The following is a 25,451-nucleotide window of genomic DNA, read 5'->3' on the forward strand; positions in this document are numbered from 1 at the left end:
GTTTTGGCCTTGGTAAATTTAGGAAGGATGAATCGGTGTTGGATGTTAACAAAAGGAATGACGTTTTGTGGTGGAAGCAGATGTATGGAAGGAAGAATGGTTGGCCTACTGAGGTGTTGCAGAAAGTTGGAGAAGTTGAAGGGTCTCTATGGCATGTAAAGGCAGAGTTATTTGGTTGGAATGGGAGATTGGAGTCAATGTTGAAGAAGGTAGATGAAGGATTGGGTCTGTTTATGGGTTTGGGCCTAAATTTGGAGGATAAGGAAGAAGGAAAAAGGATGGGGGGGAGCAACGGAATGGGCTTGTGGGTCTGAATGTTAAGTTAGCAGATGGGCCTGTGGGCCGGAATGGGCTTGGTTTCTGGAGGGCAAAGCCTTCACGCTAGATTCAGGGCTCAAACAACCCGAGAGGAGGGGTGGCCCAGCCCAAGGGCTTGGTGGCTCCGACAGACACTACGACATCACAAATAGGGTCGACGGCGGCATACGAGTCTCCAAGAGGCTCTCCGAGAGGGGTCCATGCAACGGTGACTGTTCAGTTCCTCAGATCTAAGAATTGGAACTCTGAGGTGGTTCATATTTTACCCTCGACGGCATAGTAGGTTGAGCTTTCTTCACAGAAGGGAACGATGGTGGTAGTTGATCCCTCTGAGGGTACTCAGGTGGTGTGTTTAGCTCCGGCGAAGGGGAGCATGTTGTCTTCATCTCGGGGTTGGGAGGTTTTCTTCTCAATCGTTACTGGTTCCTGTTGAGCTATGTTTTGAAGGCAATGAGAGGGTTTTAGAGGGGGTGGAAGTGGTGGAGGGAGATGTGGAATTGAGTGGTAATGTCACTGGGTCCATTGAGGAGTTTGTTTCTTGGGTCCTTTCCACCCAGAGCTTAAACTCTGAGATGCAAATGGTTCTTGGAAGGGAGGAGGAGGCAGAGGCAAGTGAGTTAGGAGAGCTGAGGGAGTCTGATGAAGAAATGGACCCTGATTCGTTGTGTGCTGTCCTTCTGAAAATGATTGGCCCAAGTCCTCATCTGATTGGGTGATGCGGAAAGTGGATGAAAGTAAGGTTGTGTGGGACTCTCTTGTGTCAGATTTGAGGAACAATTTAGAGCACATCTAATAGCTATAGAGGCTGGTCAACCTTCATTGGCCAGATCCGCTCTTAAGAAGGAGAGGGACTTAAAGAGGTTATCGTGCTCTATTAATTATAATGCAAAGGGAGGAAGCGCCTTTAGAGATAAAGGCAAGGAGAGGGTTGTTTATAGTCATCAATGAAACCAACAATCATCTCTTGGAATGTGAGGGGGTTGAACGATTATAGAAAACGTCTTCGGGTAAAGAATATGATTCGAAAGTGGAGTGTTGATGTTATTTGTTTCCAAGAAACCAAGCTGAAGTTGGTTAATCAAACAATTGTGAACAGTTTATGGAGCTGCCAATGTGTGGGATGGATTGAATTAGTTTCGAAAGGGGCTTCAGGTGGTATTATTATTATGTGGGATGGGAGGTTAGTGGAGATTGTAGATCATTATGTGGGAGAATTTATGGTTGCTTGCCGGTTCAAATGTGTGGATGATGGATTTGAATGGGCTTTTGCAGGGATTTATGGTCCTAACATGGATAATAGTTGGAGTATTTTATGGGATGAAATGGCGGGTGTTTACTGCTGTTGGGATGTTCCTTGGTGTTTTGGAGGGGATTTTAACATTACTCAGGTTCCTTAGCGAGCGAGTGGGGGATAATTATTTCTCATGCCATGAATACTTTTTTTGATCTGATTTTTGAGCTTGGTTTGATCGATCTTCCGATGGTGGATGGGGATTTTACGTGGTCCAATGGAAGGGCATGGTCTAGGCTGGACAGATTTTTGGTTTCAGCTTCTTGGGAGGTTCGTTTTCCTAATGTGAGGCAGAAAAGGTTACCGAGATTGTGTTATGACCATTATCCTATTATGTTGGAGAGTGGGGGCACTTTTAGAGGACTAAGGTATTTTAAATTTGAAAATATGTGGTTGGAGGCTGAGGGTTTTGTGGATAGGGTGAGAATGTGGTGGTCTTCGTACTCTTTTTCTGGTATTCCAAGCTTTGTACTGTCAGGTAAACTTAAAGCATTAAAAACAGATTTGAAGAAGTGGAATGTTGAGGAGTTTGGGAACACAGAAAATAAAAGGAAACTTTTCATGCAGCAGGTGCAAAGTTTGGAGGAAAGGAAGCTATTGGGGGACTTATCTGGTGAGGAATTGGAGAGAAAAAAAGTGCTGGTGGATGATCTAGAGAAGATCACTTTAATGGAGGAAATCTCTTGGAGATAGAAATCCTGGGTCCTTTGGCTGAAGGAAGGTGACAAGTGCACGAAAGTTTTTCACTGTATGGCGAACTTTCATTGAAGAAATAATGCAATTGAGGTTCTTCATGATGGTGAAAACATCATTTCAGATCAAGAGGCCATTAAGGATCACATTGTCAATTTTTATGAGAAGTTGTTCAGCGAAGAATACTCATGGAGACCAAAGCTTGATGGACTGTTTTTTGACTTCATTGATCAGGCAAGTGCAGAATGGTTGGAGAGAACTTTTGAAGAGGATGAAGTTCTTGATGTGGTTAGAGTAATGGCAAGGGATAAGGCTCTGGGTCCGGATGGCTTTTCAATGGCCTTTTTTCAATCTTGTTGGGATATAGTGCGGGAGGATATTATGAAGGTTTTTCGTGAATTTTATTCATTTATGAAATTTGAGAAAAGTTTCAATGCTACATTTATAGCACTTATTCCCAAAAAGGTAGGGGCTGTGGAGATGCGTGATTTTCGGCCTATTAGTTTGGTGAATGGGGTTTACATGATAATCTCTAAGGTGTTAACTAATCGTATGAGTGGGGTGTTGGGAAATATTATATCGAAATCTCAAAATGCCTTTGTAAGAGTGAGACAAATCCTTGACTCGGTATTAGTTGCTAATGAGTTTGTGGACAGTAGAATTAAATCAAATGAATATGAAATTTTGATTAAATTGGATATGGAAAAAGCGTATAACCATGTTAGTTGGGTTTTTCTCTTGTATTTGCTCGGGAGATATGGTTTTGGAGAGAAATGGTGTATGTGGATCAAACATTGCATTTAGCCGTCGAGATTTTCCATTTTGGTGAATGGCACTCCGGTTGGGTTTTTTTTAATAGTTCACGTGGTTTGAGATAAGGAGATCCACTATCTTCTTTTCTTTTCGTCCTTGTCATGTATGCTTTGAGTAGAATGTTGGAAGTGGCGGTAGAAGGAAGGTACTTGTCGGGTTTTGAGGTGGGCAATGAGGAATGGAATAGTATGAAATTATTTCATCTTCTTTCTGCCAATGATCCATTGATTTTCAGCAAGCCCAATCGAAAACATATTCGATCTTTGAGAGCAGTGTTGTTATGTTTTGAAGCTGTCTTGAGTCTCAGGATTAACCTAAATAAGTCTGAAATTGTTTCGGTGGGTGTTGTAGGTAATATTTCAGTTTTGGCTAATATTTTGGAGTGTAAGATTGCTTCACTGCTGCTGAAGTATCTTGGTCTGTCCTTGGGGGCTCTTCACAAATCTGTTTTGATATGGGATGAGGTTATTGAGAAGATTGAGAGAAGGTTGGCTGGATGGAAAAAGTTATATTTGTCTAAAGGGGGAAGAATTACTTTGATAAAGAGTACGTTGTCTAATATTCCCACGAATTTTCTTTTTCTTTTCCCTTTGCCAGCTTGGGTTGCTAGTAGAATTGAGAAAATTTATTGTAATTTCTTATGGGGAGGAATAGGAGAGGAAAATAAGTTTCATTTGGTTAGTTGGAATAATGTGTGTCAACCGGTTTCTTGTAGAGGATTGGGGGTGAGAAATTTGAGGTTGGTTAATAAAGCACTCCTTGAAAAATAGTTTTGGAGATATCATGAAGAGAGAGATGCTTTATAGAAGAATGTTGTTAATGTTAAATGTGGGAGTGGGTGGGGGGATTGGTGTTCTAATGAAGTTAGAGAAGTGTATGGGGTGAGTTTATGGAAGAGCATTAGGAAAGGTTGGGGGGAATTTTATAAACATATTAAATTTAAGGTGGGGGAAGGGAAGAGGATTCTCTTTTGGCATGACATTTGGTGTGTGGAATCGGCTTTTAAATCAGATTTTCCATCTCTTTATAGGATTGCAAGGGATCAAAATGTTGTTGTGGCAGATTATCTTCAATGTACGGATAATAATATTATATGGAATGTTGACTTTATTAGAGATGTAAATGACTGGGAAGTGAATGTTGTTTCAGATTTTCTGGGATGAATTTATAACTCTAAAGTGATGCAGGGAAGAGAGGATAGGCTATTGTGGGATCATGCTTGAAATTTCAGGTTTTCAGTCAGTTCTTTTTATAAGGTGCTTAATTGTCATTCTGGCTGTGTTTTCCCTTGGAAAAGCATTTGGAGGGTGAAGGTACCTACTAAGGTGGCGTTCTTTAGTTGGGTGGTTGCTCTAGGAAAAGTATTGACCACGGATAACCTTAAAAAACGTGGTTTGTGTATAACTGATTGGTGTGTCATGTGCAAGAAGGACGGTGAATCTGTAAATCATCTCTTTTTACATTGTGAGGTGGCAAAGTCTTTGTGGAATGTGTTTATTGGTCGAACAGGTTTATATTGGGTTATGCCTAAGGAAGTTGTGGATCTCCTTGCATGTTGGCATGGTTTTGAGGCAAGGAAATGTGTTGCTGCCAGATGGAGAATGATTCTGCTGTGTTTATTGTAGTGTGTATGGATGGAAATGAATGAGAGCTGTTTTGAAGACAAAGAATGTTCTTTTGAAGATCTTCGTTATTTTTTCTTTTCTACTTTGAGTTTGTGGACTAGGATCTTTTCAAGGAATGATGATAATGTACTATATCTGTTTCTGTCGTAGTTTCCTGCTTTCTAGTGTGCAGTAGGTATTTCCTTTATATACTTTCTGTGTACTTGGGATGTGCCTATTATTGGTAATAAAATTCTTATTAATTATAAAAAAAAAAGAACTGGCCATTCAAACCAATTTCTTTAGTTTGAATGCGAGAACTAAGCATATATGAAAATTTGAGAGAACTAAGCATATATTAACTTTTGTTTCAAACCAACTCCTTGCATTTCAAAGATGAATTTTTTTTTAATCATGTATGAAATTTTGAGAGAACGAAGCATATATAAACTTTTTCATCTTACTAAGATAAGCATCTATATTTAATGCGAGTTGGTAGTGTCAATGGTCATTTACAACTCCCATTTAATATTTATTGAACGAGTTAGACTCCTTTTATAATTTAAAAATCGGTCATTAGAAATCCCAACCCATACCATCCTATAAATAGTCTCAATTGTATGTGGACCTAGCTCTTCAAGCCTAGGCTTTTTGATTTTAGCTCTCTTTTTACCTTCAGCATGCTGTAGCCTCATCTCCCCCACCATGAAATACAACAAGGCCACCATCGTCTCTTCCTCCCTCCTAATCACAACCATTGTCGTCCCTCCATCGCACCATGATCAATTTTGTGTCGGAAATTTTAGGAAGCAACACTACAAGGTAAGTAGTTTGATCTAAAATTAGGATTAACATACGTTAACTAGTTATATATATTTTGGAAGCTAGTGTTTATATACTACGCATGTCATGATATTTGCAAGCACGTCATTTATCATGTTTCATTCCGCATATTATAGTTATATATGTATCATGCATCTCACGTTGCATAAAACACTTAAGCTTTCATAAGATCAGGTGTAAGATAAGCTCAAAATAGTTAATCAGATGGCCATTCAGATGCATGGTACCAATGTAGTCAGAGTGAATATACAAGCCATGGACTCAATCGTGGTCCATCATAGTATTTTATCATGTCAGTTTAGCGGTTCCCCTTATGGCCACAGGATGTGGGACCGGTGCACAACCTTGCCCACAGGGTTAAGTGTGTTGGCTAGTCAGAACAGTTAGATAATTCAGATCAGGCAGACAAGTCAGTTAATTCAGATAAGTTATGTATGTCATAGCATACGTATGAACAATCATGATTTTTTTTTTTTTAATCGGTAAACAAAATTTTATTGATCAAAAGGAGGCAAAATGCCCAAGTATGCGGGACATATACAAGAGCAATGCCTATGCGTGCTAGTTTAGAAATACAAGGAATTCATGAACAATCATGATTTTAAGTTTTCAACATGAAATATTTTATGAAAAACCTTATGTTAAGTATGTTTACGTTATGTTGAGTTTCTTACTGAGTCATCGACTCATTTTAGTTTGTTTTAATGTTTTTAAAGCACACAAGGTCAGAATAATTATGAAGGTAGAGCAGCAGGATGAGATTTAGTCAGGGAGGCGTGATTGTGGCCTAAATCATGTACATAGATTTTAAGTTATAATTTTATTATGATAAGAATTTTGAGAAATTTTAATAAATGCTTCCGTACACTCTCTCTTATGATCTCAGTATTTTAATAAAGAATAATTTTGTTTATAGAATCTTTGTACCTGACGCTTCCTTTAAAATAAAAGAAAATATTTTTAAGTCAAAGTCAGTAGTAGCACTCTGGCTCCCCTGATCTTTAAAAGAATAACTTTATTATTAACCGTGGAGAGCGGGGTGCTACAGTTGGTATCAGAGCCAGGTTGAAAATTCTAGACTTTAAAAAAAAAAAAAATCTAGGCCAAAGTCTCCCTAAGGCATGTCCTACTCTACAGTAAGTATCTTGAACTATTACTGTTTTCTTGTTATAATTAAGTTTCAAAGATTTTTTTTTTTGATAGGTAATCATAGAATTTATTTATTTATTTACCTTTGGAAAGTTTTGTGTTATTGTTTAAATAAGATTATTATTTTATGTGGAGAGTTTTATGTATTATTTTATATAGAGATTTTTAATTACTATTTTGTGGAGTTAAGATAATGGTTGGGTGGAATTATTATTAGGCTTTTAAATCGATCCCATTGTTAAGGTTGATACTTGTTTATGCTTGAATTATATTTGGAGTGTATGATGGTTGACACGTAGCGTGCTAACGTGTACGCCTAAAGGATTAGTAAAGCATTGAACCAAAATATGGGATTATCGCAATTTTTGAATAATAGGTTCGATTAAAGAATCGAGGATTTAAAAGAGAGAAATGAAAAGTATGTGTCGGTTAAGTATTTAAGTTATTTGAGGTCTAATGAATTCTGAGAACGGAATTTTTATAAGGAGAGTTTGTAACGACCTTGCCCAATAATTCTAAAGTCGGAATATTGATAATTTTATTGGACCTAAATTATATTTAATGAGCCATATTGGATAAGTCCACGAGCTATGAATTATTGAGGTTGATTAGGAGTTTTAATTAGGCTCAATAACTAGGTTAAATCCCATTTAATATTTATCGAACGAGTTAGACTCCTTTTAGAATTGAAAGATCGGCCATTAGAAATTTATTTCAATTTAAAATAATCATTGATTGTAGTTTCCTAAACAGTTTTAGTCACTCTCAATCCTACATTAAATAAATTATTAGAGTATGTTTTTAATTTCAAATACACTAGGATTACAATTCTAGAATCCTTGTCACCTTAAATGTCCTAAACCCAACCCATACCATCCTATAAATAGAGTCTCATGCATTGTACGTGCACCTACATCTTCATGCCTAGGCTTTTTGTTTTTAGCTTTCTTTTTACCTTCAGCATGTCGTAGCCTCATCTCCCCCACCATGAAACACGGCAAGGTCACCATCGTCTCTTCCTCCCTCCTAATCACAATCACTGTCGTCCCTCCATCACACTGTGATCGATTTTGTGTCGAAAATTTTAGGAAGAAACACTACAAGGTAAGTAGTTTGATCATAAATTAGGATTAACATACGTTAGCTAGTTATATATATTATCATTAAAGCTAATTCTTTGGAAGTCAGTGTTTATGTATTACGCATGTCATGATATTTGCAAGCATTTCATTCATCATGTTTCATTCTGCATATTATAGTTATATATGTATTATGCATCTCATGCATCTTTCGTTGCATAAAACACATAAATTTTCATAAGCTCAAGTGTAAAATAAGCTTAGAACAATTAATCAGATGACCATTCAGATGCATGGTACCAATGCAGTCAGTGTGAATGTGCAAGCCACGGACACAAGCGTAGTCCACCATAGTATTTTATTAGATCAGGTCAGTGGTTCCCCTTGAGGCCACAAGATGTGGGATCGGTGCACAACCTTGCACAAATGGTTAAGTGTGTTGGCCAATCAGAACAGTCAGACAATTTAGATCAGCCAGACAAGTCAGTTAATTCAGATAAGTCATGCATGTCATAGCATACAATCATGATTTTAAGTTCTCAGCATGAAATATTTTATAAAAAATCTTATGTTAAGTATGTTTATGTTATGATGGGTTTCTTACTGAGTCATCGACTCATTTTAGTTTGTTTTTATGTTTTTAAACTACCCCAGGTTAGAATATTTATGAAAGTAGAGTTGCAGGACAGGACTTAGTCCAAAGAGGCGTGACAATGGCTTAGATCATATACAGAGATTTTAAATTATGATTTTTTTATAGCATGGACTTTGAGAAAATTTAATAAATGCTTCTATGCACTCTCTCTTATGATCTAAATATTTTAATAAAGAATGATTTTATTAGAATCTTTGTACCTGACGCTTCCTTCAGAATAAAAGAAAATATTTTTAAGTCAAGGTCAGTAGTAGCACTCTGGCTCCCCAGATCTTTAAAAGAATAACTTTATTATTAATCGTGGAGAGCAGTGGGTTACATTTTTCCACTTTACTTGATTTGTGATGGATCTAAAATCTACTTTTGGCATCATGTGTCGTGTGGTAATCAGTCTGTCAAAGGTTTTTTTCTTGGAGTTATTTGTAATCTCTTTTTTTAAGGATGCTTATGTGGTGGATCACTTGTCAACTCTTGCACGATTCTTGTAATTGATTTTCATGGCATGGCCTTTCACGAATTCCTTGTATCACTAAACTAGTACGCCTAGGCATTGCTGTGTATATGTCCCATATACTTGGGCTTTTGCCTACTTTTTTGATCAATAGAAATTTGTTTACCGAGAAAAAAAAAAGGAAAAAAAAACTCTTGCACGATTCTCTTCAATGGTGTGTAAGTTTTCTTAGGGAGGCCAATAATTGGGAGGTGGATCTTTTCAAATTGTATTTGACTGGTTGTATTTGAGTAGGGGCAATGCAATGGTGAAGATAAAATGGCCTGGGCCCATCTAAGAAACGAGTGGTCAAAGTAAAGTCATTTTTATATGATTGGCCTCTTCTCGTGGAAGTTCTTTAGAAAAATAAGGGCATTAGAGAGAGAATTTTTTTCATTTGACCAATGGCTTTAAGGAAGATTCTTACCATGGATAATGTGAAGAGAAGTGGGACATTGGAGTGATCAATCGCGTTACATGTAAGAAGCAAGGTGAAACAGTGGATGACCGTTTTTTGTATTGCCAGGTTGCTATCTTTTGTGGAACAAGGTCTTTGGCCTATTTGGGATGGATTGCGTTATGCCTTCTCAAGTGGTGATCTCAAGTAACCATCAGTGCACGCTATTATGGAGAATGATCCAATCTTGTTTATGGAGAATGATCCAATCCTGTTTATTGTGGTGTGCGTATAGAGAAAGAAAATGAGCATAGTTTTGAGGATTGCAAAAATCGTGTCAGAATAGTTGCTTTTTCTATCTTGACTTTTCAAGAATTTTTAGTGCCTTTTTTCCTTTTACTAGTTAGGTGATTTCTTGTATACTTCCTATGTACTGGGATAACATCTTTTTGTATCTCATTTAAATTTATGTTACCTATAAATTGGTAATAGGAAAGAGGAGTGAACATTTGAAGGAGGTGCAAGTGACAGCTATTGAGGAAAGATACAATAAAGTTGCTTTAGTCGGTTTTATTTTGTGCACCAAACTTGATTGCACAAGATTAGGTTGCCTTTGATTTGATCTGAAGAAAAGGGCTGGGATACTAGAAATGGAAAAATATGTTTAGAGACAGCTAACAAAGCAAATGATAAACAGAGATGGTAAAGAATATGACCCTTGATTGGGTAGATTGGCTGAAATAAAATACATGTGGTGGGTCCTAAAGTAATGACTCTTAAGGAAATCCCAAACAGCAATTGCTAAAAGTTGTGGTACTGAAATTTTTGCAGTGGTCTAAACTCCCTTCTCTTGAACACTAGCATACATACAAGGTATCATTCGTGCAAATAATGCTCAAGTTCCTATTTAACCATCGATGTGTATTGTGATCATTCCATTGGACATGTATAGAAGTTTGTGTTTGTGTTAAAAAAACTAAAAATGCAAAGAAATTCAGTTTGTATTTATCCTGGATAGCATGTATAGAAGTTCAACTAACATAAGATTTATGATATCGAACTCATAATTTGGGCATAAACTTAACACAACCATATTTGCAACACTTAAGCATCATATATAAACCTAAGTTGAGCCATTACCTAGGAGGTTTGTTGCTGAGTAGCAGGGAAGGGATGAGTTGCAGATCTGTCCGCCTGAATTTCCCAGACGAGAACCAGTTTGTACTAGCTGACCTTAAGATTTTTGGTGTTCTACCCATAGAAACAGTAAGGAATCATTCAGATTCATGGCTTTGCCTATTCTTTAATTAATATACTTTTACTTATATAAAAAAAAAAGGAATCATTCAGATTCATAAATAGGCAGGGATTTTGGAGATACCTTAGAATTATTTTAGAAGTTTCTAATACCTCTTCCTGTAGGGTTGCGAATTCTATATTTTATCATAGTACCAGGTAATAAGAGATCCATAAATATTAATATCATATACCATACTTCATTTATTACAAGAGTGGAATATAGTAAAGTTTAAGCAACTGAAAATAAATGATATCTTTGATGTTAATACATCAGCATAACTCAAAACCTAATACTATGTGATCAACACTTATTAGGACTTGACTAAGGGTCCCAATTACTAGTTATGGCCTTCTTGCTTGGACAAGGATCTTCTCCATTTCAAGTGAAATGGAGAGTATCCATTTAGTGTAAAACATGGGGTATTTTACTCATTTCACTTATCAACATGATGTGCAGTGACCAAAGCACCTATTTGTTTTTACACTAAATGGATACTATCCATTTCAAGGGGTTGGGGTTGGGTCTGGTGTATTTTGGATTTTTTTTTACGGGCTTTTTGGGTCATTTTGGGCAAGGTGTTTTCTTGTATACATTCAGTGTACTTGGTTTCTCCTTTTGATATATATAATTTTTTACTTATAAAAAAAAAAATGGAGATGATCCTATTCCTGCTTGTTCACTCATCCTTTTGACCTAGGACATTTAAAACATAAAAACACAATAAGTCGAGTACTCAATAAATACTATATCATACATTTAAAAGGTTTTGAATCGGGATTGATTTAAGGAAAGTTCGTTAAACAATTAAATTTTCGCACCCCAATCAATCAGACACTTATCAGTTAATCTTTACATACATAATGACTGGCACACACGTTGACCATTGTGTGTAAGGTTGGGCACAGATCCTACATCCTGTGGCCACATGGGGTACTGCCATACAGTTGGATGTAATCATTCAGATGGACCACACTACACAAAAAAAAAGTCATTTAGGGACTTTGTTCTCAGACACCCTGTGCCAATTAAAAAAAAGTCATTCAGGTGGACCACACATTCTCTAAGCCCTTCATTATGGGTTGCTCACCCACAATAGTTTTGCATTGGTACCAAGTATCATCATATGGCCAACATATAAACATTTATGACATGCATTCATTCATCATTTCCTTTTTCATAATTTTCATATCATAAGCTTTAACATTCATACCTAGTTGTTTAACTTGCTTACAATGTAGTGAGTATTTGTCATCTGACTTGTTTTCATGCACTACCAACACCACTCAACTGCAACCATTCTACAATTGATAGGTCTCTAAAGAAATTACCTAGAGTCACTGGCTTGAGCCATTAAGGCTGCTGTCCACTGCTACTCATTCAGTTTCATGGCTGATTTATGAAGGGCATGTGCTTGAATTTCCAGCAAATATACCCTTGTAATTGGTGACTTTAGGTTCCAATGAGGTTCATGGACCTCATGGGGGTGGGTTTGCGGAAAAAACATTAGAAGTGGATGGGGTGACTTTTTCAAGGTATAGTTGTCTTGAAGTGGGTGATGGTCAAGTGTGAAATTTTTGCAAGACCTTTGATGTGGTGACAGGGTACTCAATGTCAGATTTTGGTTGAATACCTCTTTGAGGTGCTTCCTTCTCATTATATAAAAAATAGTTCCAGAAATAATTACAAAGATAAGATTGAGAATTCAATTTGAATCTCAACAAACTACATCTTTATCTTATCTAAACTAACCTGACTTTATCCTATCTAAATATGTACAAGTTTAATTTAAATACAAGATAAGATTAGTAAATAAATCCTAATCTATTTGAAATTCAGTTCAGCTGTATCCCAGTAAAATAGGAGATTAGTTGCCATGTACCCCTAGCCACAACCCAGTAAAATAGGAGATTAGCTGCCTAGCTGCCGTATCTTAAAGAAAACCCTAGTTTTCCTTTGATACTCAAGGGGTCTTTTCCTGAGTTATATGGGATTGTGCGGAAGCAGGGTGCCTCTGTAACAGATCTTCTGGATATCTCAAGCAGTTCCCCTCAATGGCACATCAAGTTTTATAGAACAGCTCAAGATTGGGAAAGGAACGTTACCACAGAACTTTTCAAGCTATTGTACTCTACTAGGCCAAGAATCAGAGGCGGAGACAAGGTCCTTTGGAGCCCATTCAAGAAAGGGAAGTTTACCATTCGTTCATTACTCATCTGTTTTACGATCTATGTTTGGTGTGATCAGGCCAACGTGAAACTTTTTAAACTGAAAACACAAGGAAACCATTTTTGTAATTCTTGGACTACCTGCATAAAATCTAACTTAGTAACAAAAATCTTGAAATCAATCCATCATACACATATCAAGTTAAAAACAAGTCTGAACGGTCTTTTACCTAACTTCAAAAGCCGTGAACTATGAACAATATCAAGTGGCAGAATCTCTTCACCTATTTTTCCTTGACAAGCATCAGCCTCTTGCACTATATAGCCATAGGGTTCTGTGTTTGAAATTGAATGACAGTGAGGAATATGTTAAGATATGTTAAAAAAAAAAAAAAGGAATTCTAGTTGTAGGGTGATTGCTCAAGAAAATTTGCATTGAAATGAGTTTGGAGGGAGTAAGCCCCTAGAATCCTTTTGGACTTGAAAGATGTAATCACCAAGCAGTGACTGTGTGTTGGGTTTATGATGAATTTAGATGCACTGTTTTTCATGCCAAAAACCATTCAAGAATGATGTAGAAGTACAGTAAAAAGGTCATTATATATCTAAATTTGAACCTTGATGAAAAGAATTGAAAATACTTGGAAAAACTTTGCTAGATCTCCAAAGGGAGGCCAAGAGATACGATTTCTATAAAGGGTGACAAGGTGGTGATTTTATAAAATTATTTGAGTTCTGAAAGAGATGGTAGCATCAAGAGGGAATTATGGCTGAGCTGAAATGAAGATGTTTAATGTCCTTTTTATAAGAAAAAGTTGTGGTTTTCTTGGGCTATATTAAAGCTGATGAAAGTAGGTATTTAGGGCTTCTAGAAAGCTTCCAACTTCTATTTGCAAATAAGGAAATTCCCTGGGCTCTTTGAGAGGCACGGCAGACCTGCCCTTAGGGTTTCTAGATACTAAAATTCTGATTTGGAAGCTGTCCCAGTTTAGGCAACTTTTCCCTTTTCCTATACAAGCCTTATTAAGATCTAGTTCGGCAAGTTTTTTTCGTCCACTTGACTTCTATACCTTATCAGCATTTAAATAAAGCCAAAGCAGTAACTAACACAATAAATCAACACTTTAAAACAGTCAATTCAGCTGGAAATAAAAACATAAATAAAATTTAAACTACTCAAACTAGAAAAATAGAAACTCTAATTTCAAGCCCTAGGTACTCGGGTATGAAGATTGCACCAAGTATTTGCAACCTCTAGAAACTCTGTTGAGACTCGGTAGGGCTGTTAAAGTGTTTAACCGGTGAGAGGAAATAGAATCATCAAGCTGGATCACTAATTTTTTGTTTACAAGTCAGAAGATATTTTATTGATACTGAAATAGGCTAGATCAGTAATTGAAACAAATTTGGTACTTTTACTATTGAAGGCTTAGCGAAAAACCCTAGAATCCTCTTGCCAGTAAGTGCAAGCAGCAAGAGGGAACTAAGATTGCAATTTAAGGCTTGCAATATGGAGTTGCAAATGTGGATAGATTCATTGGAAACTGTTTGGATTTGTTTCTGGATAAATTTTGAAGGAAAGGTTTATCGAAATCAAAGGATTTCCTTACTTCTAGGGTGCAGCAGTCTTTACGAGTGATTTCCAATCACTATACATAATTTTTCTATTGCCTTGGATTGAGAACAAAGAACTGAAAGTTCTTGGAGTATTAACAATTTCTTGGACGGCTACGGTTCTATTTTGTGGAAGGGAAAACTGACATTTCTGGCAGGGTATCACCTCTTGGCAAGCTGCAATTTTTATTTTAACTTTTTGTACCCTAAGGTCCCTTTTATAAGAGCATTGGCATTGTTTTAGCTAAAAAGTCAGTTTTTTATTTTTTTTTATTTTTTATTTTTTATTTTTTTTATTTTGCATAATCATTTGAAATTTACCTCACATTGGACAAGTTAATCATTTCCCTAAATTATTATAGTATTATTTTTTATTGGGGGTCCGAAGAATCAACTGCTACCAAATGGTCTGAAATCCCCATCAGCCCTGTGTTTATTTCCTGAAAGGGATATAATTCTTTCAAAAGCAAAAATTTCTATCCTTCTGCTCTAAAACGACTTGTCCATCTCATCAAAGGGGTAACAAATCTCTTCAAGGCCCCATTTGGATACAAAAACGGTTTTATCTCATTTCATCATTACAACTTTCCCAAATTCCTACACAAAATATAATAAACAATTCAACTTTTTCAAATCCCAAAACAATAATAATATTAAAAAAAAATATTCTAACAATATTTTATTCAACTTTTAACTTTCATATAAAACCATTCCATCTCATCTCATCTCACTATCCAAACGGGGCCTAAGAGTGGCATTTTTCAGTCTCTGCAGTTACTACAGCCTGCTGCTCCCTTCCTTCCAATGGCTAGAATTCTCCCAGGAAAAAAAACCACATTAGAAATAATCAAGAAGAAGAGAACGGTTAGAAGAAGGGGTATCACAAGAAGAAGGAACATCAAAGGTCGAGAAGTTGATATTCTTGAAAAGAAGGGAAAGTTGGAGTGTGTGGACAGCTGCTATTGGTTTATCGGCTGCATATGCACAATTCGGTGGATTTTGTTGTTTCTGTACAACACCATGTGACAGAAGTGTGACGGAAAGCCAAACCTAGTACGTAACAAAAGTGACACGGGGCTGCTGCTAAACCTGCTGGGTGTGAAATTGAGTTAAGTGGCAGAGAAGAAAAACAAAGATTTTGATAAAGATGAGTTTACAGGAGAAGAGAGATGTGAGGAAGAAAGAGAAAGAAAATATTAAAATAATCTTTAGCTGTGCTGCAGTGTCCAGATAGATTTGTCGAGACACTGTAGTTCAGTGCCATTCACAAAGGAAGAGATGCACGACAGATATTTTCTCGTTGATGTTGGCATACTTTTTTTTATGTAATTGGCTTGTACTGTCGCACCACAAGAATTTTCTAGATGATAGCAATCTTCTCACATATATCCTGGATGAATTTTCATAATATATATATCCTGGATGATTTTGGATTTAGTGACCTTTGTTCTCCCTCATCCCAATAGTGAGGTGATTGACACTTAATGCTCATATAGGATTTCATGTGGTCCTTTTGTGCTCTCTTGGTAATTATTGTTGTATGCAAACTCTATTAGCGGCAAATATTGGACCCAACTGCCATTAAAATCTAGAGGTAAAAGATTATCGCCCCATTAGCTTGGTGAGTGGGATGACAAAATTCTCTCCAAAGTTTTGGCGAATAAATTGAGCAAGGTGTTGGAGAGGTTAATATCGAAGCCTCAAAATGCCTTTGTCAAAGGTAGGCAAATCCTCGAATTAGTACTTATTGCCAACGAATGTTTGGATAGTGACTCAAGTCGGGAGAGCCAGGGTTTTTGTGCAAGCTAGACATGGAAAAAGCTTATGATCATGTCAACTAGAGATTCTTATTCTACATGCTCGAGAGATGTGACTTTGGTATGAAATGGTGTACTTGGATCCATTATTGAATCTCTACGGCTTGTTTCTCTATGTTGGTGAATGGCACGCCGAAAGGCTTCTTTAAAAGTTCACGAGGATTGAGACAAGGTGATTCTCTTTCTCCGCAACTCTTTGTTTTTGTGATGGAAGCTTTTAGTAAGATGATTTCAGGTGTCGTGGAGGTTGGGTTCATATCTAGATTCTTAGGCTACATTTGGGTAGCGAAGATATCTCAACACTTTCTAAGTATTCTCGTACGGATGAAAATACTTCACATGCCAAACATAGTGAACCATTTTCGTACCAAAGTCTCTCAAAAAATCACTATAATATTTATCAATATTATATATAAATAAAAAATAAAATCACTATAATATTTATCACTATTAAATATAAATAAAAAATAAAATCACTATAATATTTATCACTATTATATATAAATAAAAAATAAAATCAGTATAATATTTATCATTATTATATATAAATAAAATCATCATTAAAAAAAAATCAATCATTGATGGGACCCATACATTTTTCAATTATCTATCCAAAAGTCAACAACTCAACACACTTCATTCATCCAAACTACTCAAAATACTCTCAATGGGACCCACAAACCCACTTCAATCTCTACTCATAACTATTCACAAACATTCTCAACACTTCTCGGGTATTCTCACTACCCAAACGTAGCTTAGTGGGGGAGGCAATTACTGGCTCGCTCAACATGTTTCATATATTATTCGCCAAAGATACCTTAATCTTTTGTGGGGCCACCCATGAAAAAATCCGAGCTTTGAGGGCTCTCCTATTATGCTTTGAAGCTGTATCAAGGTTGAAGGTGAACTTGGCCAAATTAGAAATAGCGTTGGTGGGGGATGTTCCTAATGTGGAGAGTATGGCTTCTATTTTGGGATGCAAGATATTGCAGCTACTCATGAAATATCTTGGGCCTCCCGTTGGGTGCTAGGTTCAAGTTGAAATTTATTTGGGATGTTGTTCTAGAAAAAATGGAGATGAAATTAGCTAGTCGGAAGATGTGTGGAGAACCGTCATCGAATTGAAACATGGACAACCATGGGGAGGATGATGTTCTAACAAGGTGAATGGGCCTTCTGGAGTGGGGCTATGGAAGCATGTAAGAAGAGGATAGGATACATATGCAATAAATATCCGCTTTATTATGGGTCATGGATCCAAGGTCAAGTTTTGGTATGATGTATGGTGTGGCGATAGGGCACTAAGGGAAACTTATCCACAAGTTTATGGTCTAGCACGGATGAAATAAGCCTCGATTGCGGACCTACTAATCATCTCCAATGGTATTCCCCAATGGAATGTTAAATTCCTCAGAGAAGCACAAGATTGAGAAATTGATTTTTTTTTGACATTCTTAGACATTGTGTATTCCACCCGTTTGTCAGGGGAAGTGTAAGATAAGATTTTTTTGTGCCCCTCTAAGAAAGGGATATTCAAAATCCTCTCTTTCTACCAAGCCATGACCATGCGCAACACAAAATCCATTTCCATGGAAGAGCATTTGGAAGACAAAGGCACCTCTAAAGGCAACATTGTTTGTATGGACGGCTTCTTTGGGGAAGATCCTCACTCTAAGATAACTTGAGGAAACGTCGAATCATAGTCATGGATTGGCGTTGTATGTGCAAGAAGAGTCTGTTGACCATCTACCACTTCATTGTGAGATTGCATGACTTTGTGGAATGAAGTCTTTACTCGGTTAGGACATGCTTGGGTGATGCCAAGAAGGGTAAGCGACCTCCTCGCTTCTTGGAGAGGCATTCAGGGCAACTCTCAAATTGCATCCATATGGAAGATGGTCCCATTATGCCTATGGTGGTGTATTTGAAGGGAGAGGAATGAAAGAAGCTTTGAAGATCAAGAGCGGACAATGGATGAACTTAGAAACTTATTTTTTCATGAATTCCTTGTATCACTAAGGCCTCGTTTGGATGTTAAGATGAGATAAGAAATTTGTGAATGGTAGTGAAATGGTTTGAATTAATATATTTTATGGGATTTTGGGAAAAGAGAAAAAATTGAATAAAAATTTTAGATATAATTTTTTTAATATAATTTTGTTTTGAGATTTTTAAAAGTTGAATTATTTTTTATGTTTTGTTTGAAAGTTTGGGAAAGTTATAATGATTAGGTAATAATTATATGAAAAAGTTGAAAATTTGAAATTGAAAAGTGTTTGTGTTTGTGGTGTTTGGATGTTGAGATGAGATGAGATGAGACCATCTTGCAATCCAAATGGGGCCTAAACTAACACGCTTAGGCATTGCTCTTGTATATGTCCCATATACTTGGGTTCTTGTGTACTCTTTTGATCAATAAAAATTTGTTTACCAATAATAATAAAAAGTGCTTCCATTGTAACAATGACTGGTCCTTTCGAAGTCTTAGCTCAGTTTTGGCTTGAGCTTTTTTTGGGTTACAAATGTTAGCAGAGTCGATCACAACGAAAAGTGTGAGAATTGAGCCGTGTCACTTACTAGAATGACCTGACAAGGATGTTAGAGATTTAAGGGAGAGATTTTAATACTCTAGATTGAGTATGGTAGTGAATGAGATCCCACATTCCCAGAGAGGAGGAAATTGTTACGGTTTGTTATGATTCTATGGGAATCTAATTGTAACATTGTGTAGTTCTTTTGGAGTAGAAGTTCATATGTGGCTTGGGCTTTCCTTTAGTCGTTACAATTACCCCTCTATCCGGTTTGGTTTGTTCATCTTTCCTGTTTGGGATGTCTTGTAGTAGATTCCAATTTATGCCATCAATGCACACAATTATATGATATTACACACGTCTAATTTTTCATGTTGCCTTGCAGAACTACCTTTATACCTGATATTGGGCATGCTCTGTGGTGTTGTCAGTGTGGCCTTCACTCGCTTGGTTGCTTGGTTCACAAAGTCATTTGACTTCATCAAAGAAAAATTTGGCCTTCCTGCTGTTGTGTGTCCTGCTTTAGGTGGTTTAGGAGCTGGGATAATAGCCCTTAAGTATCCTGGAATACTGTACTGGGGTTTCACAAATGTTGAAGAAATTCTACACACTGGGAAGACTGCTTCAGCTCCTGGAATCTGGCTGTTAACCCAATTATCAGCAGCCAAAGTTGTTGCCACTGCTCTATGCAAGGGATCTGGACTTGTGGGAGGCCTTTATGCGCCAAGTTTAATGATCGGTGCTGCCGTTGGTGCTGTATTTGGAGGCTTAGCTGCAGAACTTATCAATTATGCAATTCCAGGAAATGCCGCTGTCGCTGAGCCACAGGCATATGCTCTGGTAAAGTTGTCCTCTCTAACGAGTTAATTTAGTTAAGTAATAACTGTTCAAACTTCTCACTTTCTGCTCCTTTTTTCTCTTTCAGCCTGTGCAAGTTGACTGAATATATCCATACATCTATTGCAGGTTGGCATGGCAGCTACCTTGGCTTCCGTTTGTTCAGTACCCTTGACATCAGTTCTACTCCTGTTTGAGCTGACAAGAGATTACAGGATCTTGCTTCCTCTCATGGTAATTCTTGCATCATAGTGCTCAATACTAACTGTATCTGTAATAGTTCTAGAAGGCAGCATAGATCAACCATCTTAGGTCAAGGAAGCGTGTAGCTGCCTTTTCCTTTCTCAAATAGATCATTTTCTTAGAACGTGGCCATATACCTTGGCTTTAGTTTATTGCAGCAGAAACTTCTGGTTCTGTTTCAGCTGTCACACTATTTTTCCTCCAATGTTGTCAGACAGCATATTTCCCAGGGGCTGCTTGCTGGCTTAGCCAATGAATGAAATGTGAATATATAGCGCTACCTATACCCATATAAAGAAAAGGCACTCTTCCGTATTAAGCACCTTTCGGGGTGGTTGCCTTTGGTGTTGAGTTTCTTCAAAGCCCAGAAGTCCCTACCTTTGATAAGGTAGACCCTAACCCAATTAGACCATATCGAATGGTCCTTGTCGAAGAAAAAGAGTTTGTTTTATATGAGACCTGATGTTGTTGAGTCGTAGCCTACTTCCTCTCTTTGATCTTTAAACCCTGTTATAGGTGCCTCTATCTGTATGGGGGAATTTCTTGCTCAAGGTAAAGGGCCAGGCATGGTGGGGTAGGAGCATTCTTTAGCAATCTTTTTGGCTTGACTAAGTCTTATGTCCTCCAGCAGGGAGTAGAATCTGGGAAGGACCAGGAAGGATTCATGGAGAACGAATCTATCTTGATTTGTTTGCGATTGACTCTCATTCCAAGCGCCGTATTCTCTCTCCCCGTACATCCAAGAAAACCCTAAGGAGACCGCCACCATCCACCATTGTAAGCGAGTGACCCCTCACAGCCATCACAGACAAAGCCGACGGGCCCTGCGACTTCGCTGAGGGCCGTCTGGCGTTGGTTTTGAGGAGAGAGAAATCCTTATGAAGTGAGAAAACCCTAGATTTGTCGGCATCCACCCTTGCCGGCGAGAGATACCGCACCGTTTCGTCACAGATAAAGCCAACGGACCCCGGCAACTTCGTTGAGGGCCATTTGGCGTCGGTCCACCCTCCGGCGACCTAGATTTCTCTGTGTCGTCTCTCAGAGTGCTCTGGTGACCCCCACGACGGCTCCATTGGTCTTGCCGTCTACACAGAACTAGTCGACGCTTTCTGACAAGTCTTCTGGGAGTACTCCGGCGTCAAGCAGTGGTCTTCGGCCGTGGTCTGCAGCTGTGTCTCTGTATCGCAGATTTAGATTCTCTGAGATGACGAATGGTCAGCATGGGTTCTTCTATGGAGTTGGTCATAGAATCTAAATCCTTTACATTGATGAAGGAGGGGAGCATATTGGTCATCACTGAAAGGAGTCGAAGGGTGATATCTAAGCTGGTTCTGGGTTTAACAACAGTACAGTGGCTGGCCAAGGCCATGGAAGCGTGCACAAAAGATGAGAAACAAGATTTTTTCTCTACTGTCCGGGAAGGTAGACACAGTTTCACAGCGCATCGTTGTTCGAATGCTCGAGGATGTTATATGGCGGTGGAGGACTATGAAGGTGGAGGGAGGAGGAATTTTATTTTCATTCCTGAGGAGGGGAGTAGTGGCTGGAGAAGGATGGAGGAGGTGCTACGTAATTTTTCCTTCAGCAAGAGAGGGAGTGACAGTTTGGAAGGACAAGGTGCTGTAGGACATGGCTCTGTCAGGGAGCTGCGTTGTAGACATGTGGCGAGGCGATCCTATGCAGCAACTCTAAAGACGGGTCAGGCTTCAGGGGTTCAGAGTGAGGAGGGTCTCCAAATTATGCCTCAAGACTAGCTTGTTGAGATGCACAATTCTTTAAAAGAGATGGAAACCCAACTTGGCAAGTTGAAGGTAACGATAACTATATTGTCTACGAAAATAGACCGACTTTCAGTTGGAGGCAACAGGGTTGTAAGTAACAAGATAGGCACGAATCCTTTAAATTCAGAAAAAGGAAAACGGAAGATCGGATTTGGCCTTGTCCCTATAACCAGATCCAGGAGAGTATGGCGGGTCAAAAGGAAATCTAGATTATTTGAAGCAGGGTCTACATCGGGTATCGGCGTAGAGACATTAGTGGAATGTCATTTGCCTCATGTAACACAGGATAGACCGATAGTCGGTATTACACCCTTGGTCCCCGAAGAAATTATGGCTCCCTCGTCAGAGTTGAAGGAAAATTGTGTACTGCCGAGATCTGAAGGAGATGTAAGATCCGCTATCGCCCTAGAGGTGAAGGGACTTCTTGTCACCCCTGAATCTCCAATGGAGAGAACCAATGGAGTTGCTGGAGAACCTATGGGTTTGGCATTGGTGCCTTGTGTAGAGTTGGGAGCGTAGTTGGATACTGTGTTTGGGGATAACGTTGCTCCCCTGGTCTCTCTTCCTCCAATAGCAGACTGGATTCTACCTAAAGTTAACGAGATTCAGCAATTTGTGAGAATCTCACATGGAGGATGTGAAGATCAATTTAAAGAACTAATCACTGTGATTGAGGCAAGCCACGTGCTTGAAACCAAATCAAATTTCAAGAAAAGTAGGGAGTTACAATGTCTTTCTTGGGCAATCAACTACGACGCCAAGGGTGGTAGCTCAACTAGAGGGAAGTCTAAAGGGAGGGCATTGTGAAGACGGGAATCAAGGGGTTGGGGTTGGGTATTCAAGTAGAGTTTTAGTTATGTGGGAAACAAGGGGTTGGGGTCGGGTCTGGTGTATTTTTTATTGTTTTTTCATAGGCTTTTTGGGTCATTAGGGGCTTTTTGGGTCATTTTGGACAATGTGTTTTCTTGAATACATTTAGTATACTTGGTTTCTCCTTTTGATATATATATAATTTTTTACTCATCAAAAAAAAAAAACAAAAATCTATCTTACTTGAATCTGTTCCTCCCACTACTTGGAAGGGCTGATCATAGAGCTATATTAATGACGACCAAGGATAAGCCCTATACCTTTGAGGATAACTCATTTTCTTCCTCTTTCTGTCAATATTGCCAATTCCCAGAATACTCACATGACTGTCGATACTCAGGATTTTGTTTAGCTAAGTGGCCTGTAGACTAGAATAGTAAACCTCACCCGAATTTCCTTGAAACAAAATAGAGAATAATATATTCTCCGAAGGTATTCCTTTGATTCTTGCAGCTACTCCAATTTCTGAAAAAGTAGAGAGATGTACTAATTGACACATGAAGATGATTTTATGCACAGCTGTGGCAGCTTGAAATGACAATCTCCATCTTGTTTTAAACTTGTTTGTTTTCTTCATTTCTTTGTGCTTGGTTACATTATCATTCCATGTCTTTATCAAATTTTTTGGGATTAAGGTTTTGTTTTACTTTTTCAAGATATCATTGGACACAATGAATGTTGACAGTTTTTTAATGCTTGAATTTTTCCCATGTTGCTGTGAATTTTGTAAGTAGGGGGCTGTTGGATTAGCAATATGGGTCCCCTCTGTGACAAACCAGACCAAGGAGAGTGAAGCTGCTGATGCACGGGGTTCAGTGAGAGGCTATACTTCTATTTCACCTGCTACCGATGAAGTTACTTGGAGAGGAACCGATGGTAGAGATGATTTAGAACTTTCTGTTATGGGAGATGTTGCTGAAGAAATTAATGATGATGTGCTTCTGGAAGAACTGAAGGTTGAATTGTTTGTCTTTTCATAACTGATATTAGTATTTGCTATTTTACTTTTATATTTGATTGCGTTTCTCATTGAAATTTTTCGCCTTGAGCATATTATCTGTTACTAATTTCCTTTTCCTTTTTAACTGTCATCAATTTTATGTCCCTGCTTGTCAGGTTTACCAGGCCATGTCAAAGAACTGTGTGAAGATTTTGCTGGCGATAACCTTGAAGGAGGCAATAGATTGCATGCATGGTAACCAGCAGAAATGTGCGGCGGTAGTTGATGAGGAAGACTTTTTAGAGGGAATACTAACATATGGTGACATTAGACGATCTCTTTCCATGAAGCCTAGTGATACCACCAAAAGCGATTCAAGACATCCGGATGTATATATATTTATGAGGCTGTCTTCATCATTCATAACATTTGTTTTTTATTGCCTCTGATGGTCATGCTAATATACTTGATTACCTTATAGTCAGTCATGATTCTCTCTCTCTCTCTCTCTCTCTCTCTCATGCACACATAGATATAGTCTCAAAGGTCAAATCTTAACCACAAGTACAAATTGAAAAATATAGGCAATTTGGGTGTGAAGCATGTCAAACCAAAATACTTAAAAAGCATTAGCTCTCCCTAAAAATAAGGTCTTCATAAGTTAAAACTTTTGGTAGTTTGGGGTACAAAGTGAAAAAAGGACGGTAGTTCATGGGGGAAAAGTGTAATTATATGATGCTTGTTTTTGTACTTTTAAGATATAAGAATGTATAAATTGTTGGTTTGTATACAATTTCTTAAAATGATGCACGTGGCTAAATATTTGCAGGTGAATACAATGCTTGTTTCTGCTGTTTGTACACGAGGAATAAGCTATCGTGGGCAAGAGCGTGGAATTTTAACCTGTTATCCAGATACCAATTTGGCAATTGCCAAGGAGCTTATGGAGGCCAAGGGCATCAAGCAGCTGCCTGTGGTTAAGCGCGGTGGAGAATCCAATAAAGGAAGGAAGCGGAGGATTGTAGCTCTTCTTCATTATGATTCAATCTGGAACTGCCTTAGGTTCGCATTGGTTGCTCAGTCGGCGGTTCTATAATATTACGTCCTTACTTTATTATATCTGCTTCAAATTATTATTATTATTATTATTATTCTAATCGCTTCAAATTAACTTATGTGCTTTATTTAGGTTGATATTTCTGTTTGTGTGCAGAGAAGAGATGAATCGCAGGAAAACCATCTATCAGCATAGAAAAGAAAACAATCTTGAGGAGATAGTTACAAATGGCCATTGATGTGGTTATGCTCGTTGTCAAGAGTTCCTTTAACTGCCTCAATGAAAAATATAAAGTGGGACAATGTGCGTCTTTTTGTTTTTCTTGTAGTGGACCTGCTAAGTCAGTTGATAACCAAGTATATGTTCTACAGTCCCGCATTTTGAGTGTTGAGATCAATATTATGATCAGTTTTTGCTGAATTCCAAGAGTCCTTGTTGGATATAGCAATTTGCACTTTGTACATGCCACTTTCTATTACGATTCAAATCAGAATACTATCTGACTGAAAGGAATTGGAAGCACGGTTTGATTCAAAACTTGATTATTGAACAAATTAGTGTCTGACTTGAAGGTTGAAAGGCATCTCTTTATAAATTTAAACCCATCAAGATAAAATAAAATAAAATTCAAATAACTTCTAAATAAATCAATATTTTAGAAAAAGAGGCATTGGCTAAAAGGAGAAGAGGGTCTTCCTCACCTGTAAACTCAGGTTTTTTTGTTTCCTCTCATCATCCGCATTTTTATCATTTAATAAGGAGGAGCAAAGTGAGGCCATAAAAATTTATAAAATCCTCTGATGCAGTAAATTGTGGAGTCAGTATTCAAATTCAAGAACAGGCATGTATGAGTATATGATCTATCTCTTTATGCACTTTACTGACTATTTAAGCCATAGATGAGCATTACATCGCTTCTGTTGAAGTAACACTGTGGGCCCATTCAATCATACTCTTCGAA

General features: G+C 37.8%; 1 protein-coding gene across 1 annotated transcript in view; it reads left to right on the forward strand.

Annotated features, from left to right (window-relative positions):
- LOC108986085 (chloride channel protein CLC-f) overlaps positions 1-24,972 on the forward strand; it is a 30,199-nt gene extending 5,227 nt beyond the window's left edge. Inside the window, exons 4-9 of the mRNA XM_018958612.2 lie at positions 19,148-19,602; positions 19,729-19,833; positions 23,228-23,449; positions 23,610-23,822; positions 24,263-24,495; positions 24,647-24,972. Of these exons, the coding sequence (XP_018814157.1) occupies positions 19,148-19,602; positions 19,729-19,833; positions 23,228-23,449; positions 23,610-23,822; positions 24,263-24,495; positions 24,647-24,728 (1,310 nt within the window). The 3' untranslated portion in view covers positions 24,729-24,972. The remainder of the gene's footprint in view (positions 1-19,147; positions 19,603-19,728; positions 19,834-23,227; positions 23,450-23,609; positions 23,823-24,262; positions 24,496-24,646) is intronic.
- The last annotated feature ends 479 nt before the right edge of the window (positions 24,973-25,451 follow it).

This window comes from Juglans regia, chromosome 2, assembly GCF_001411555.2.
Source record: "Juglans regia cultivar Chandler chromosome 2, Walnut 2.0, whole genome shotgun sequence".
Lineage (NCBI taxonomy): Eukaryota > Viridiplantae > Streptophyta > Magnoliopsida > Fagales > Juglandaceae > Juglans > Juglans regia.